At 46.3% G+C, this 18,142-nt stretch overlaps 1 protein-coding gene across 2 annotated transcripts; it reads left to right on the top strand.

The window, feature by feature from the left end:
* Window positions 1–10,142: 10,142 nt before the first annotated feature.
* Window positions 10,143–16,799, top strand: NGB (neuroglobin). 2 transcript variants are annotated; one of them, XM_043516242.1, is made up of 4 exons: window positions 10,143–10,360; window positions 12,885–12,996; window positions 14,367–14,486; window positions 15,977–16,799. In XM_043516242.1, exons 1-4 carry the CDS (start codon window positions 10,302–10,304, stop codon window positions 16,121–16,123), a joined length of 438 nt encoding a protein of 145 aa, XP_043372177.1. In that variant the 5' UTR covers window positions 10,143–10,301; the 3' UTR covers window positions 16,124–16,799. The 2 variants fall into 2 exon arrangements, with proteins under 2 accessions (XP_043372177.1, XP_038263253.1); XM_038407325.2 differs by lacking the exon at window positions 10,143–10,360 and adding an exon at window positions 10,574–11,329.
* Window positions 16,800–18,142: the final 1,343 nt, after the last annotated feature.

The following is an 18,142-nucleotide window of genomic DNA, read 5'->3' as shown; positions in this document are numbered from 1 at the left end:
CTAACTTGGGGAAGTTTTGATCTTGTTTGCTGAGGAGACTTTGCAATACAAATGAAAACCACAACAACTGACCCTGATGGAAACTACATTCCCTGGATTCTGTGGGAAGGTTCCAGACACAATTCCCCTAGGGAGGGCGCTGGCTCAGCAAGAGTAAGCCAAGATCCAGCTGAAAGAGGGCACTATAGACAGGCCCCAGTCTTACAGCCATATACAAAAATAAAATCACCTCCCTGCTCCTACACACACTACTCCCATTTTGTGGGAAGACAATCATCCTTGAACTCCAAGGGATTGCTGACAACTGCCTTGTTATACATCCAAGGATCACGTTGCCCTTTTTGCCACAGCAATAACAACAGTTGTCTGTCTACTATGACCCCCTAAGTCCTTTTCAGAGTCACTGCTTTCCAGGATACATTTCCCCCATTCTATAGGTACACGCTGCATTCTTTATTCCTAGATGTGTAACTTTACATTTGGCTGTATTCAAACACATTTTGTTTGAGTGGGCCCAGTCTACCAAGATATCCAGATCCCTCTAAATGACTGCCCTGTCTTCCTCATTATTTACCACTCCATCAATTTTGATGTCATTCACAAAATTTATCAGCACTGATTTTATATTTACTTACAGATCATTGATAAAAATATTGAATTGCATCAGGCCTAAAACCCCATTAGAACCTCCCCGCCCACTGACAATTACTTAACAAGATCTGTCAGTTCTTAATCCATTTAACTTGTTGATTTTATGTAGTGGTAATTTTTTCATCAGAATATAGCCTGATACTAAATCAAAAGCCTTACAAAAGTATAAGTTTATTACATCTATGTAGTTATCTTTATCAACCAAATTTGTGATCATATCAAAAAAATGAAATCAGGTTTGTTTGAAAAAACCTATACATCACAATTCATGGCAACTGAACCTGTATTTCCCCCTTGTGGTCCATCAAGGGCATCCACTCTTAGGCTTCTGCCTCCCCAACCATCACCTCTCTTGGGCAAAGACATAGACTTTAAGGTCAGAAGGGACCATCTAGTTTGAATTCCTGCACATTGCATGACACAGATCCTCACCCATCCACTCCTGTAATAGACCCCAACCTCTGGCTAAATTACTGAAGTCCTCAAATCATGGTTTAAAGACTTCAAGTTACAGAGAATCCACCATTTACACTAGTTTAAACCTGCAAGTGATCTGTGCCCCATGTTGCAGAGGAAGGTGAAAACCCCCAGGGTCTTTACCAATCTGACCCAGAGGAAAATTCCTGCCTGACCCCAAATATGGCGATCAGTTAGACCCTGAGCATGTGGACAAGATCCACCAGACAGACACCTGGGAAAGAATTCTCCATAGTAACTCAGAGCCCTCCCCAGGTAATGTCCCATCTCCAACAGCTGGAGATATTTGCTGCTAGCAGTCGCAGATAGGCTAAATGCCATTGTAGGCAGTCTCATCATACCATCTCCTCCATAAATTTATCAAGCTCAGTCTTGAAGCCAGTTAGGTTTTTTGCCCCCACTGCTTCCCTTGGAAGGCTGTTCCAGAATTTCACTCCTCTGGTGGTTACAAACCTTCTTCTAATTTCAAGGCTAAACTTGTAGATGGCCAATTTATATTCATTTGTTCTTGTGTACACATTGGTGCTTAACTTAAATAACTCCTTTCCTTCCCAGGTATTTATCATTCTGATGTATTTATAGAGAGCAATCATATCTCACCTCAGCCTTCTTTGGGTTAGGCTAAACAAGCCAAGCTCTTTGAGTCTCCTTCCATGCATCTCTCTCTCTCCTGATCTGACTACACAGTTCCCTGCCTACACTATGAAATCTCCAGTAAATCCAACTGCCTCAGCAGGCCTGTTTTGCTTTTCTCTTCGGACTATAAACAGCATAATTGCCACAGTTCAGTTATCCCACAGTGCTTTCGAAGCAAGCACATTTATTCTTAAGATGAAAGCACTACAGAGAAAATATTCAAAACAATAAAAGAACCTATACACATGCTAACAAGCTTACCAGACGTCACTCAAACTTCAACAAGGGCTCTGGCAGGTGAACAGACCTTCAGATCCCTCAAAGGGATTTTTTTTTCTTGTAGTTACAAGTTCATAGCTACCTTGGCTCAGAACAAGCACAGCCATGAATCTGAGTTACTATTTTATCCAGTTTTGGTGTTTGATCTCCTTGAGGCATAGCTTCAAAAGGATGCGTCTGGAGGTGGGTAATTTGAATTCCTCTCCTTCCAAGTATTTCTTAGAAAATCCACTCAACTACAAATTCAATCTTGTTTGGCCCTTTGTTTTAAAAGAGTCTGTTGAAGCTCTTAACACTTCCCAGGATTTACTTTAGTCCTGTTTCTCCCTTAAAGAAGTTATTTACAATGCCACAATTATACATTTTTTAAACAATAAATTCCTAAGATACTTAAAATAATTCAGTAAGATTTGTCCAGGAAATTGCCATATCTGTCACACTATTTTCCATAATCCATGTTGGTGAGCATTAATTATATTCTGATCCTTTTAATTCTTTATTAATTGAATCTCATATCAACTATTAGAATCATGGAATATCAAGGTTGGAAGGGACCTCAGGAGGTCATCTAGTCCAACCCCCTGCTCAAAGCAGGCACAATCCCCAATTTTTTTTGTCCCAGATCCCTAAATGGCCCCCTCAAGGATTGAACTCACAACCCTAGGTTTAGCAGGCCATGCTCAAACCACTGAGCTATCCCTTATTCCATTGTTTTGTGCAGGACTGATATCAGGCCAACCAGCATATAACTACCCAGGTCATCCTGTTTGCTCTTTTTTGAATATTAGCACATTGATACTCTTCCAGTCCTCTGGAATTTCCCCAGTATGCCAAGATTTATTAAAAATTAATGTAAGATGAACAAAGATCTCCTCAGCCAACTCTTCTAGGACTCTTGGGTGCAAGTTATCTGGGCCTGCTAATTTAGAAATGTTTATCCCTAGCAGATGCTGTTTAATATTTTTCTTAGTTACTAATGGACTGTACTTCATCATACTCCTGTGTTCAGAGTGCATCATCCTGCTTCTTTCCAAAAGCAGAACATAAATATGTATTGAACTCTTCTGCCTTTTGTTTCTAGAGTTTGGGGACGTCTCTTCCCATGAAGTAGCAGCATTTAGTTCTTGTTGGAGCCAGGAACTGAGGCGGCTGAACCAGGCAAAGTGAAAAAGCACCCATACAGTGAAGGGGCAATCCTGTACCTAAAAGTAGTAATCAAGGTTGAATTCAGAAAACAAATAGCCTATTACTGAAGCAAAGGGGATGCCATATTGACATAGCTCTACAGTAGAGGAATGGATGCTGTCAGTCACATAAGATCTGTTTGATAGGTGGAGCAAAGCCAGTCTCCTTAAATGCAAATGAAGTATGTTGGGTGATTGAGGGAGATGCCTTGGCAGCAATAAGAAGAAAGGATGAGGATAGAGACAGAACTTGGATTAGAAAAAGCATTTATATGAGCATTTCAAAGAAAGGTTGGATCAGTGCTTCTGAAATGGGTAAAAGATAGAAGGGAAACTATTGAGGAGGCTCCTTTGGGAAGTGCATGAGAAAAGAAAATTTTCCTCAAGCTTTTGCTGAGTGAGAAATAATTGGGATGGGCCAGTGGGTGATGAAAGAAATGAAGTGCCAAATTGAGCTCTAATGTAAGCAGCTGGAACCCCTGGAAGTTGGGATTGCTTCTGATTCTAGGTGGGGAGGCTTAAAAAGCGGTGGTTGTAGTTACTTTCTCAAAGGCCATGCTCTGATAGCAGGGGCAGAGATCATTGATTATAACTGTGATAGCGCATAGGACTAAGTATGAGGTGAATAATGATGTAGCTAAGGTTTATTGTGTGTCTGGAGTCTAGAGATAATGCTGAACTGGACAGACAGCTGCCTTCCCAGTGCCTGAAGAAACTAACAGCTTTACATGCAGTCCCTTTTGGAGTCTCTTGCTGGGTCATGTGCTGTCATCCTTGGATTGTTCTCAGCTGCTTGTTTATATAAACTTCTCTTCTCATTGGAGCCCTGTGAGACATAGGAAGAATCCCTGGATATTCAGCAGCAAAAGAACGTCTACAGACACTTTTCTTTTTGCTCTGATTTTAATCTCCTGCTGTGGCTCAAATCTTCAATGTCATCATCGCTGCCCTGTGTCTCCCCACAGGCACGATGGCAGGCAAAGAACGCTGCAGCTGTTGCCCTTACCATTTACGTGCAAGATTATTCCCTGCTACATCTCTTTCCCTTCTTGTTGTGCAACTGGATTTGTGATTGGCCTTGCTACTGAGCCATGCCACATCGGGGCCTGAGGGGGGAGCAGGGATGAGTCTAGGAACATTTCATATGCTCTCTCACCACCTGAGGATGTGGGGGAAAGGGAGGGAAGCTGTCAGTGTTCAGCTATAACCGAGAGACCAGGGAGCGGGGGGGGAGAGAAAGGGGGTGAACCTCGCCTAGAAATCAGGCACTAAGGTGAGCTGAGAGCCTGGAGAAGTTTAATCAGAACTGCATTATTCATGAGGACCTGCAGATGTTGAATTTGAAACGAGAAATAGTCTGGAGGGGGATTGTTTAAATTACTTGGAAAGTGCCACAATGAAAATGAAAGCTCAAAGTGTCACAGCATAATGGGCAAAGTGGAGTCAGTCCCTAGGCCAGCCAGTCCCAGTGGCCTGCGATGGGGAGAAAGGATGGTTTGGTGATCTCAGCACAGGACTGGAAGTCAGGATTTATTGGGGTTATTCCTAATTCTTCTATAGTCTTTACTGTGTGACTATGAGCAAATCACTTTTGTGCCTCAGTTTCCCCTTCTAGTAAACATGGATGAATCTTCACAAGGGGGATTGTTAGTGTTTATAAAGCAATTTGAAATGCTTGGGCTGAAGGGGCTGAAAATATTAGACAGAAGGAATGGATTACTATTAGATTACTTCTGTCTGGACCACAAAACATGTTTGCTGTGCAGTATCCATCTGCCTGCCCGAAACAAGCCAATTACTCCTAGGGGACTTCTGCACCACTGTGCATGCGCAGAATTCATGTCCCCTGCAGATATGTTTGCTTCCTCACTGAAAAATGGCTTTCTGACAGGGAAGCAAAGGGAAGCCACAAGAGCAGTCATGAGACCCTCCTCAGTAGTATGTTTTGGGTCCCTAGGGCAGCCGGCAGAGAGGTAAATCACTGTGGGGCAGGGGGTGAGACTAGGGAAGACCCAGCTGGTGGCTCCTATCCTGTGCTGGTCTCAGCTGTTAGTCCTGGCTGGGCTGGGTAGGACAGGACTTCCTCTTCCTCTGCACGGCATCTGGGGGCAGGTCAGATCCACCCCCAGATTTTTCCCCAGCAAGGTCTGCAAACTCCCTATCCATCACTCCTCAGCTGCAGGGGGAGGGATCACTGTATGGGGAGTTACTCCCCCATCTACCCAACCCCTGTGCATCCAGACCCCCTCATATCCAGACCCTCCTGCCAAGCCTCACCCCCCCCCACACACACACCCTGATGAGCCCCACTTCCCCTGCACCTGGACCACTCCAACGAGCCACCCACACCCGGAGCCCCAACCAGCTGCACCTGGATCCCCACTGCACTGAGCCCCACACTCCCTGCATCAGGACCCCCCCACTGAACCTCCCACACCCAGACCCCCCTGCTGAGCTGTATGCCCCCCACTCCCAGACCCTGCCCTGCTGAGCCCCAACTATCTTCACCTGGACCCCCCTGCAGAGTCCCATTACCGTTGCACCCAAAACCCCATCAACAAGCCCCTGTGCATCCAGATCACCTCTCGCACCCAGATTGCCCCACACCTGTATCCCCCCACATTAAGCCTTCCACACTTGGATCCTACTGGGCTGAGCCTGCCTGCCCACACTGGGTGCACCTGGCACAGAGGGGCAGGGTCCTGGGGTGTTTCTGAGGCAGGCTCAGTCCTTGCGCTGTGTCAGGGTTGGGTGCAGCCTCACTACTGAGCCATGTCTAGAGGGGGAGCTTCAGAGTGATCTCCTACCTCTGTGCAACCAGTGGCCTGTGCTTCCCCAATGCCATGCTGGAGCCTCCATATTTATTTGACAAATAAATTTTTCAGAATTTTAAAATATTGTGCACAGAATTTTTATTTTTTTGGTGCAGAATGCCCTCAAGAGTAAAGTGTTCAGAGATCCTGAGTCAGGTCCCCAAAGTCATAAGATTGACTTTAAACTGCCCCCCCCTCATGATTTTTAAGTTTGGTTCTTTTTATACACCTTCTGGCTTCTGAGCCTTTACAGTGCACTTGGGTCACATTTTCAGGCTTTTCTTTACCACCATGAGGGTTAGATATTTACTTTTTCCCCGCCAGATGAGATCCGGGATTCTCACATTCACTTGCCTACAAGATGCAGAATTTTAAGAAAATACCAAATATTACAAGAGTTGTGATAACAACGATAAGAAGTTGGCAACATGGAATACTGGCTCATCAAGCTCCCATGAACCGCCTCCAACCGACACATGCTTGTTGCTCTGCCCTACCCTCACACCCAGTACTATCATTGGAGTACCTGCAAAGTGCACCTTTATGTCAGCAGCTCCATCCCTGCCCCAGTGCATCTTGCACCCTCCTCTCTCTATAACACTTGTATCAAACTTCCCATTTTTGGTTAACTCCACGTGGTGTTTGTATCAATGTAAAAGACCCTCTGCACCAACCAATGCTGCTTCCTCCTTCAGCTCCCCAAAGTTCATTGTTTGCTTGAACTGGTTTGTTTGTCCGATTAGATTGTCTGCTTCTTGCCTGGGCAACACTGAGGTTCCCCTTGTTCCATGCACGCTGATGGCATGGAATCTGTTTTACCGTCTCAAATCTCAGTGGACAAAGATCTGGGAGTCCAACTGGGACCCTTAAGTCCTAGCAGCTAGGCCAATATCTGAGCCATTATTAGTACTAAAGGTTTGCTGGGGTCCTACTCTTGTTCAGACCACTAGACCATCTCCCTGTATGATGAACCATTCTTCTGGGTAATCCTGCCCAGTCTCTGGGGGGCAATGTGGGGTCTCAAAGGTAGCCATGTAAAGCTGGGGTTAAAAGGAGGGTTACTTTGGTATCTCCAGAGATGACACTGGGAGAAGGAAAGAAATCATTGTGACAAATATGCCAATTTCCTGCAATATTTGTGGGTGATCTTACTAGATGAAGTTTATGTATCGTTGTGGGCCAGGGATTGTATGTAATTCTATGGAGGACCACAACCTCTCCAGGAACTAAGACTGCAGGGCTGTAATCTCAGCCTGGAATAGAATGCAGGCTGTGGAAAAATGGAGCTGGGTTCCCAAGTCACTTGGAGAGGTGATGAGTACTGAGGGGATCAGGATGGAGAGGGGGTTCTCAGTCTGGGGGAGTTTGGAGAGGCTGGGAGAGTTTATGGATGAGCTGCCTGGGTATATCCCTTGCATGCTGGAGGGAGAAGGGTGCCGCCACTCACCATGCGCGTCCCTCCTCTACTCCCCCCCGTCTCTCTGCTCAAGCACGGGGAGGTGGCCATGTGGGGACGTGGGGAAGGAGAGGAGGTACTTGCTTGGTGAGTGGCGGCAGGGACCTCCAGATTGGGGGGTGGAGTGCTCAAGCGGAGCAGCCAGTCAGCGGCGGGCGGAGAACGCTGAGCTTTTATATGCGCCATGCAGGTTCCCAGGCAGCTGAGGAGGCAGTATCTGCTACTCAGCTTCCCGGGTTCATCGGTAATCTGCCTGGGGAGCCCAAGGGACCTGGGAAACGGAGCAGCAGATACCACCCCCTCAGCCACCCGGGAACCTGCATGGTGCATAACAAATGAGCCGAAGCCCACTCTCAGCACGGAAGGGAAGAGAAGAGGCGGGACCACCATGGCCTAGGTGTCTGGTGGCAGGGGCGGCGGTGGCTGTGCCAGGGCTTAGCCTCCCCTAGCCTGTTATAGCTGCTGTCCATGAGCACAGTACGAGCATTGCTCATGATTGGCTGCCTAGAATCCTGCTAACCACTGTAGTAGTGAGAGAGAGCCTGGAGCACTGGGCCTGGTGCAAGACCTGAGGTGTGAACCAAAGTCAGGTCCTCTGTCAAAGCAGATGCTTACAAGTTCACTGTCCAATAAATGAACTTGGCAATAGTATTGCTAGTGTTGCTAAAACACAGGCACTCCTAAGAAGCACTAGGCACTGGGTATTCATGTAAACACATTCCAGAAGCTTAGCACAGGCCTACCCGAACATGGAGTTATGGTATAAACACCATCCTTGAAAATGGTACAGGGACATGCTGACCCATCTTAAGATAAGGTCAGGATGACAGGATAATGGATGGAGATGTTTTGTTCAAACCAGCAGGTACAAGGTGTTGGGTGGTAACTAACTAATAGGGTAATACATAACTTGTTTGTATCAATGAGAAATCACAAGAGGGACATCTTTGTCTGGCCTAAGAGGCAGCAGAAAGTCTCGCTGCTGACAGCTGGTCCATTGTCACGGGCATACATGCCCTATAACCATTGAGCCAGGGCACTAGTACCAGTCTTCATCAAAGTAAAGATGGCCGAGCACCTTCACCACCGAACCGAGTCTGGTATTTCTGGGTAATATTATCGAGGTCTGCAGGGCTGGGTCAGCACACGGAGAGAAAACACACACACCCTGCCCACTGACAACCACAAGTGGACAAGTCACTCAAGCAATTTACCTCCAGCAGCGAGGATGGCAGCAGAAAATTGTATCTGAAACTGATGGCAGCCTCTTGTGATACAAGCAAATCTCTCACCATAGGGGAGGAATCCTGAAAGAATTTAATCTAGTTGATTTAAAAAAAAAAAGGTTAATAATGATTAACAGTTGCGTTGTCTGCAGCCAGGTCCTGGGGTATGATATTCCTTCAGCTAAGGCTTTTGCTGATGCCTTCACTTCAAGAAACGCCCCACAACAGCCCAAGCAGCTCCACTTACTGAATAAAGGGGTATTCAAAGATAAGACAATATATATGTATGTATACGTAATGTGCTACCTTTTGTGTGAGAGCATGAGAGAGATTACAACCTCCTATGGCACAGAACTGGAACAGCTCCCCTGGTTGACATAAGCCCTACATGGCTAAAGCCTAAGGGTGCTTCTCCTCTAGCACAGATGGTAGGGGCTGTTGCTAAGTTCTAGCCTGAAGCTGCTGTGAAGTTCAGGGTAGTCATATTGTACAACAAAGGGATGAATAAAGCTGTAACAAATACATGATCATCAACAATATCTTTAGTTTTCTTCTCTATCTGTCTTATAGTTCCCAGGCCTTAGGAGGTGATTCTGATATACTCTGCATCTCATCTTATCTGACCTGGTCGCCAATAATTCCAAGACTTGTGCTCTAAAAACCACTGTCTGCACCCCCCCTGGAATAACCATACTGAACTAGGTGGTTATTGCATTGTTGAGCTCTGAGAATGTGCTCAGGTTTATGAAACATAAAGACAATTGTGACGCCCCCAGAAGATCTTACAATCTAAGGGCCAAATTCTGACTGCACTGAAGTTAATGGTGTTACAGTAGCAGAGAACTGACCCTTCAGAGAAGACAAGAGTGGTGGGATGGAAGTGAAGATGTAATATTGTGCTGTTTAACATATCCCCCTTCTAGGAACAAACGTTAATGCTCTTGAGGAATGATGTATCATCACTGGCTATGGCCACTTACAGCCCATACTGAAGGTACTGTGCAGGCTTCCTGGCCTTCAGAATGTCTTCTTGTCAAGATAAATCTCATTAACAACTGCGTGTTTGTAATTTCAGAGCAGACTGCAATGATTTTCAATGAGACCTATGTCACTCAGGCACTTTTCAAAACTCCACCTGAAATGATTATTCTGCTATCTGTCCACAGTGTCTTTCTGTTGAGGGGCTCCTTAACCCAGGTCTGCCAGATTGTTTCCTCTCTCTATACGTGCCTCACTGCTGTCTGAGTCACCTAGGCCGTTTTAAGAGGAGAGCTTTTACTTGGAATATACTTTGAAGGCATATGCCACAGCTGAAAAGTCTATGGTCCATTATTAAATGCTTTGCCTTGTACAATTGGCTTCCTTTCCATTAAATTAAATGTGATTTTGTTCCCTTTCTAGACTTCAAATCTCTAGAGGCACCTACCAATGGATATACTAGGAGCCTAAAAGTGTTCTGGATGTCAATGAAAGTGACAGGAAGCAAGGGGCTACTGTAACTTTAAGAGTGTCACTGAAAATAGCGGAAAGAAAAGGGACATTCAGAGGCAGCAATGTCTAATAATTAGAGCAGAGCTGGATGTTGCAAGAGCTGGATTCCAGTCTTGGAGCTGTCATTGATTTGCTATGTGACCTTGGGTAAGTTTCTTCCCTTCTGTGTCTCTTACTTCATCTGGAAAATAGAGCTGGTTGGAAAATGGGTTAAATCATCTCTTATGTACTGAGGCTGAAAGTCTATGGTTGCTCTTTGTGTGTGGGGACAATGTAACAAAGAGCACAATATTTATTTATTTATTTATTATGTAGCTTTAAAAGGATAGATGGAAGGGAGGGAAAGAAAGGTGACACTGTCTCTTTAAAAGCATCGGTGATAGTGTTGCTACTGGGAGCTGCTCTGTGAGACAGCCAGCTGGGAAAGTGCTGCTGCTGAGGAGAAAGGAGCTAGCTTCAGCTCCAGATTCTTGCGCCTGATAGTGTGTGATAGGCACAGAGACAGGGACCGAGTCAGGAGCACAGTTATCACCCTGCACAAAGACTGGGAGAGGGAGACCCAGAGAAACCTGTGGTAACCAAAGAGCAGGGGGCAATTAGAAAGCAAGGAGTCCTTCATTCTCGTAGACACCAGGGAACAATATGGGTCTTTCCCAAGGCACTCCGGTTTCATCTAATTGTTCAGAGAGAGGCTCTTTCTAAACCCACCTGTGCTGCTCCCAGGCTGCAGGTGGCAGGGCAAATAGAAGAAGAATTCTTGCTCTATTTGGAAATCCCGAGATGTGATCACAAAGTCTTGTGCACTGGGCAGGGAAGAGCATCCTTGGCACTTAGGGAGTGAACGGTGTGTGTGCATCCCAGCTCCAGAGGCTCTGGTAGCCCTAGATACTTGGATTAATAGGAGATCAGTGCCACCTGTAACTCAAAGAGCAGAGTAAGTAGTGCAGTTACTTTCAGAAGGAGCGTAAGGTTGGCCTGGCTCTGTTCTTAACCTCCCTCTTTCTACAATAAAATGGAGAGTGGAAGATTATCCAGCACAGAACAGGCGCTGATCCGGGAGAGCTGGCAGAAAGTGAGTAGCAACCTCCTGCAACATGGCACCATCTTGTTTACCAGGTGAGTAACAGGCTGTTATAGCAACAGGAGGCATCTATAGCAGGGTAACTCATCCAGATATGGAGTAAGCACCTTGGGCACTCGCTAGCCTGTTTCTTAGCCATCCTCTCTCCCTGACCACAATCCCTGAATTAAGCAGTGGGAGCTTTCCAATCCCTGATCAGAAACACTTTCTTCTCCTTGGCAATGATTTCTTTTTTCTGGCTTCATCTCATTGCTCCTTCTGTCCATTTGTTGTGATTTGCACCCTGGAGAGAACAGGATTATGAAGAAGCTTGTTTGCATTTAAATCTAGAAGTTTATTAAAAGGCGAGCAGGGAGAGTGTATAGGGGTAGAAGACTGTGTGTATTTTTTGTGCCTTTGCAATGATATCCCTCATTTGTTAGCAGAAAATATATTTCTGTTGTTTAAAGAGCTGCTCGCTTCTTGTGTATATGCTCAACTCTGTGGAGTGTATCTAAGTGGCTTCCTAATTGTTTGTGGCACTGGAGTCTTCAGACACAGACAGAGACCTCGCCATTGGGGAGAGGATCAACTAATTCCAGGATCAATCCTTGCACAGAGGAAAAGGTGCATGGGTGAGAGCAGCTGAAAATCCAACTCGCTGCCTCTTCCAAGCAAATGAGCCCCTAAATGAGGGGCTAGAGGAATGGAGGGAGATAGAAAGATACCTGAGAAGTCCTTTAAAATCATGGATCTAAAAAGTTTGTGATGAGCTCCCAGCTTCTTCACAGCCTGTGCAGAATGGAGTGTTGCATCTGGGAAATAAAACACTGTCCAACAGAACTGAAGAGAGAAGCTACTTAAGGGGATGCTTAAAAGTTTTGAGAAAGGGGGGAGGATGTTGCAGCTGAATGTAAAGTATCTCAGATGAGGTTGATTGTAAGAGATTAGGGAGAAAGCAAATTGGCCATTGAGTGTGTGTCTGTGTGAATTGTCATGCAACAGAGTCCCAAGAATGTCATCAATCCATCCTGACCTCTTGCTCATTGCACCAGTATGTGAGTTATACAGGAGACCCTAAGCTGAAAAAGTTGGTGGAAGGAGCCTAAATAGGAAGCCCAGTGATGGTCTGCAATCTAGGGGTTTATTTGAGCGTGCTCACTGGGGTATCTGACTGCAGCATTCTGGGCCTTCCTGAAGTTGGTCGAGTTGGGATTCAGGAAATATATAAAATGAGGAATTGCAAGAGTTGAGATGGCAAACAAGCAGGAATAAGGATTTCAGCCAAGACAGGGTCAGGCTAAGGATGAATTCCAGCAATGGCTTGTAGCAAATTCTAGGGAGCAATAAACCTACCAGTGGGGAATGGGGATTTGAGCTAGAGTAACAGAGGCTTTTTGTAGCCAGAGCTGACCTGAATGGTCCCAAATTATTAATCTTCCTTTCAGAACTCTATGCTTTTCACATGATTGGTGGTGAAGTCAGCTCACCCTCTGGGTGGTGCTGATAGAGGCTGACGGATGGATTGGTAGGGAGGGATCATCCTCTTGGTGAAGATGGAGTCATTTTATGAGGAGTGTGAAAAGTCTGGGGTTTCTCTTTCTGTTGCAGATTGTTTAATCTGGACCCTGACCTGTTGCCCCTTTTCCAGTACAATTGCAGACAGTTCTCCAGCCCTCAGGAGTGCCTCTCATCACCCGAGTTCCTGGATCACATTCGGAAGGTAAGGGATGAAGAGGCTGCTGTGGTCAGTGATGCACAGTATAGAGCAAATTCCCCAAACGGGAGAAGCCCTGAGTAGCAAACTCTGCATTGGGAGGCTAGGTCTCTCTTAGTCCATTTGCCATGAAATGTCAGGCAGCTCACTCCCTGAAATACAGAGACAGTGAAGTTCTGCTGGGGGCAAATCCCAATGTGTACAGCCATGAGGGCTGGGTGCCATGTGTCCTTATGCTCTCATCACAGTTATTGATTCACTCTGGTGAAAATCAAAGGACTGGATTCTTGTTCTGAAATGTGTATGTGAATTTCATACTGCTTAGATGATGGAGGACTGACCACAGTAGAGACTGAAGATCCTCAAGTTACCTACACACAGAACAGGGACAGTCCAAGCACTTAGACAATCACAGTGATGGCATGATACAAAACCCTAGATAGATAGAGAGAGAGAGAGAGAGGCCATGGGCAAAGTTCCTGCTGTAACTAAAGGGCAGGTGTCACCAGTGATCTCCTCCTGAAAGTTCTCTTGCTGCAGCAGCAGATCCTGAGAGCCCATAGCCCCTTAAGTTACCTATCGTGGGACCCATCATTCAAGACAGTGTTATACACGTTCACCTCATCCTCAGACATGGAGGGTAGAGATGGGGAAATAAAATATCTATGTATCATCTTGGAGAATCCTGGTGTGTTCAATGAAGTATAGCAGAATCCCTTCATTCAGTGCTGAAATGCAGCCACCTCGGGGCAGAAAGCTGCAGCTATTTAGTGACACACTACAGTGCTACAGCATGGTTTGACAGGAAATGAAGAAAAATTCCATATTCTACTGAAACTGAAAGGGAAAATTAGGGAAGCAGAATGTATTTATCCAGGTTGGAATTTGAGCAATCCTTGCCAAAAGGGTCATGGGAACTGTAATGGTCATTTTGTGGTCACATCCTCAGCTGCAGGTCTCATCCAACAAGCTACATTTCCAGCATCACAGTGTCTCAGAGAGAAAAGGGCCCCCTATTGAATCACAAACACCACTTGTCATACCACCTGCTGTCCTGTTTAGCTTGGGAGATCTGGTAAGATAACAGCCTCATAAGGTGAAATGATGTGGCCCTTGGGTTTGCCTTTGCCAGAAGAAGGAGATGATATACACAGGTGGGGTGGGCTGTGGAAAACACTGTTTTTCAACAGAATACAGGTTTCAGTCAGGCTCCGTGAAGTTCTGACCAAGCTCTTTAGCGTAATGGAGCAGAACAGGCTTTCACTGTACAGCAGGCTAAGAATGGCTCCATGACTGACGATGAGAAGGCTGTTTGGAAATTTTGTTCCCAGCTGATGTTCTCTGCTAATTCTGTCCTCTCTGGATTTACCCTGCAGGTGATGCTGGTGATAGATGCTGCTGTGACCCACTTGGAGAACTTGTCCTCTCTGGAAGAATATCTTGCCAACTTGGGCAAGAAACACCAGGCAGTTGGTGTGAAGGTGGATTCTTTCTCGGTGAGGCATCTTCTCTCTTCATGCTACTTCTGCCGCTGCGTTCTCCCAGCTTCACCCATGGTGCCATCCTGATCCACCATGAATGGCAGTGCATGGTTTCCTCATTGTGCTATGAAGCTGGGTTCTAGGATTTCTGCACATATGTTGCTGGGTTATTTAACTCTGTTGCTGGGCAAGAAAACTGGCAGCCCAACCCAGTCCCAGAATCTGAAGCACCTACAAGGTGACCATTGGCATGCTCAGGGGGAGCCGTCCCACATGCTTGCTCTTTAGGTGGACTTGCACTAGCTTGAGTTGTATTCCCTGCTCTTTCTGCCCCGCATCTTAAGCTCGATGGGCAGAGTCTTGGGGTGCCATTTGCACGGGAATACTGCTACATCTTAGGCTGCATTTGCCTGGCACAGGGTTACTGAACCTCAGCCCAGGACATTGCCAGATGTGTGATCAGCTGTCCCAGCTCTCACTTCCCCTCCCTCTCCCAGGTAGTGGGGCAGAAGTATCCCTATCCCTCATTTCAGATCCCAGCTTCCCTGCATCCTATCAATGAGCAGGAGCAGAAGCACTAGATAAATGAATTGTGATTATGGAAAGCATCAGGCATGTTAAGCCTACATAGGCTCTGTTCCTTTATCTCCCCGAGTGTGATGTCTTGTGCCACTAGCCATAGTCCTTGGCAGACTGAGCTAGAATCACCATTACTTGATGGATAATTAGCCCTCTCTGGGGTTTGTTTCTAGCAGCCTGGATGAGGGAGGTTCTGTGGGGAGCCAGTGTGTTTGTTCCATATCATATCAGCTATTTATACAGAGTCAGCTGGACAGCCATGTCAGTAAAGAGGGTTGGGTTTGGGATGGTGTGCCATGTAGTGGAGACTTCCCAGGGTAGGATGGGCTCTGACTATCCAGTTGAGTCTGATACACTGTGATCTCTACCTGCAGCTGTAAATAACTTCTGAGTATGCCTCAGTTTTGCCTACCTACTTTCAGATGTCATCACCAGCCTCCCCTGGTGCTATATTAGGGGACAGTGCAGAGTGCCTGCAGCTGGGAGCTAAAGTAGATTAATAATCTTGCCTAGAGTCTCACCCCTACCCCTTTCTGCTGAAAAGCTTCATTAAGCATTGGATTGTGCTCCCTTCAGAAAGGGAGCTATGAGGAAGACCAATTGAGAGTGCGAAGGGAGTGGGTACGAAGCAGCGTGGAACAAGGGAAGTCAGTGGAGAGTGAATCAGCCCACAAGAAGAGGTGAGTGGGCAGCTTGGAGATATTCTGGAAAATTGTAGGAGGCTTAGAGAGATGGGGAGGAAGCAGGCGTGGGGACAGGGCACCTGTTGGGTAGGAGCTGGAGAAGCTGTGTTGTCCTGTTCTGGGCAGTGCAACAGAGAAGGCTCAGAAAGGAGGTGATGAATAAATTCAGCAGGAGAGAAACTGACAGCATGGCTGTCCTGAGGCTTCTGACCTCTGATCCTGGTGCCTCTGTTTGGTTTGCAGGCAGTGGGAGAGTCCTTGCTGTTCATGCTGGAGAAATGCCTCGGTACTGCCTTCAGCCCGGACATGCGAGAGGCTTGGACCAGGCTGTATGGTGCTGTGGTGAAAGCCATGAGCCATGGCTGGGATGCACGTAAAGAGGGGAAATAGACCCAGCAAGCTTGGGCTCCGGCTTTCCTCTTCCTAACCCAGCAGCAGCTCCAAGGAGAGAGTTGACTCTCCCTTCCAACCATGCCCATTCCAGGGCCATCTCGGTAGCCGTCTCTGTTTTGCTTTGATATTACCCACATCTCTGCCTCTGACGATGTTCAATGTGATCCCCCTTAATTACACTGCAGTGAGCCCTTGCATCCACCTCCAGGGGGCAGGGTAGAGCTGGGCTCAGCCCGCGGAGGTGGAATGAGCTTGTCCCTCAAATTCCAATTCGTTTGTCTCTCCACCTAAATATTCTCCTGGAGTCATTGCGGGTCGGTTAATCCTTGCTCTTTATTCCCTCTGCATTTGCCCTAGAATAGATCCCAGGCCCTTCCTCACGTAAGATTAATCACAGCTGTGTGTATTTCCTAGGGAGGGGCTGAGCAGTGTGGCTTTTTGGAACGTGGAACTGGGTTAATCCCAGTGTAAGGCTGCTCTTACCAGGTCTGAGCTGCTAGCTGGCTGGATTTGGAGTGACTTGGCCTGCTGATTTAACCTGAAAGCCAGCTGAAATGCAGCAGCTACTTGTGCTTTTTAAAATGTCTTCCCCTAAAGTAAATTACATCAAGTAAGGACAAATAGACTTTGTATTAGAATTAAAGTGACAGATGCAGCTTTCTCCCGGGAGCAGCTTCCAAAAATCATCCTGGTTCTTGGCCAAAGAGAATATAGCTGGAATTCTTCCCATTTACTGATCATTTACATATTTATAGCTTCCTGGACCCTCAGGGATAACTCCTACCCACCACTGAAATGCAGCTGCTCCTGGGGTGGATGAGAGGCCTGATTAACAGCATACAACAATGCTGTGCCCCACTTTAGGACAGGAATTGAGTAAGAATCCAGTATCCAGTTGAAAACACGGGAGGAATGTTCAGGAGGTAGAATGTAAATACTTTAATTGGAATTTGACCTGAACCCCAGGAATAAGATCCTGACACCTGTGAGAAGTGTCCCAGGGGATTTAAAACGACCCTACATGGCTAGGAACTCAGTTTTATGTCTTATCTGAAAATTGCTCCTCCAGAAGCACAGTGTACCCTGTTTGGGGCGTTGGTACTAACTGAGGGAAGAGCACATCCTTCTGAATGTGCAGCACTGCTTCGTACAGAACCTGGATTTTTCCATGCAGATCTCCCATCTGAGCATGGACTAGGTAAAACTCACTGTTATGTTAGTGTAACTGCTACTCAGTGCCCTCATGACCCTCACCTTGTAACAAAAGCTCATGTCTGTGGTTTTGGAGCAGTTCTGTGCCAGTTGGCCAGTTAGAGAATCGTCAGTTGCATATTCTAGGGAGGCTAGTATGGGTGTCTTGGATATCAAATGCTTGCTGAGTTCACTGCATCTCTGATGGCTGCAGCTTCCTTTTATCCAGAGGGATCCTCCTCTTCTCTCGTTATAGGTTTTTGGGCTCCACTCTTCTTTTCCTCTTCTGCAGACTCTGACTATGGCACCAGATCTCTGCACTTACTACTCTCTCTCTATAAAAAGAAAAGGAGTACTTGTGGCACCTTAGAGAATAACAAATTTATTAGAGCATAAGCTTTCGTGAGCTACAGCTCACTTCATCGGATGCATTTGATGGTACTCTCTCTCTATGTAAGCCAAGCTGGGTGGATGTGGTAGCTCTTCTCTAACCTGCAACTCCCGGCTAGTTAGGGAGGGGAAAGCAAGGCCTGGATCCAGGAGAACAGCTGACTGTGTCTGTATATCCCAGGAAGAGAGAGTTAGGTGCTCCCCTGTGGAATTTTGAAAAGTGATCAGTGCATATCCAATACCTTCCCTGCTGCTGTAAACATATGAGGTCAAAGACTTGTTCTCTGTGCGTGCTGTGGCTGGGTGGGCAGCTGTGTGTGATGAATAGATGTGTGTGGGTATGAACTACTACACCAACTAAGCCCCCCGCCCAGCTTTCATAGCCTCTTAAGCTCACCTACTCTCTGCCATGTTTTGTGTAATTCTTAAGAGAAA

This window comes from Dermochelys coriacea, chromosome 6 (assembly GCF_009764565.3).
Source record: "Dermochelys coriacea isolate rDerCor1 chromosome 6, rDerCor1.pri.v4, whole genome shotgun sequence".
In the NCBI taxonomy this organism is placed as follows: domain Eukaryota; kingdom Metazoa; phylum Chordata; order Testudines; family Dermochelyidae; genus Dermochelys; species Dermochelys coriacea.
Note: the sequence above shows the minus strand (reverse complement) of the source record. Positions and strands in the feature narration are given on the sequence as shown.

Excerpts from the sequence above, each read along its gene's own strand:
- NGB (XM_038407325.2), top strand. The coding sequence starts at position 11,226 with ATGGAGAGTGGAAGATTATCCAGCACAGAACAGGCGCTGATCCGGGAG. Across the intron at positions 11,330-12,884 it reads GGCACCATCTTGTTTACCAG|ATTGTTTAATCTGGACCCTG; the intron begins GTGAGTAACAGG and ends TTTCTGTTGCAG. Across the intron at positions 12,997-14,366 it reads TCCTGGATCACATTCGGAAG|GTGATGCTGGTGATAGATGC; the intron begins GTAAGGGATGAA and ends TTTACCCTGCAG.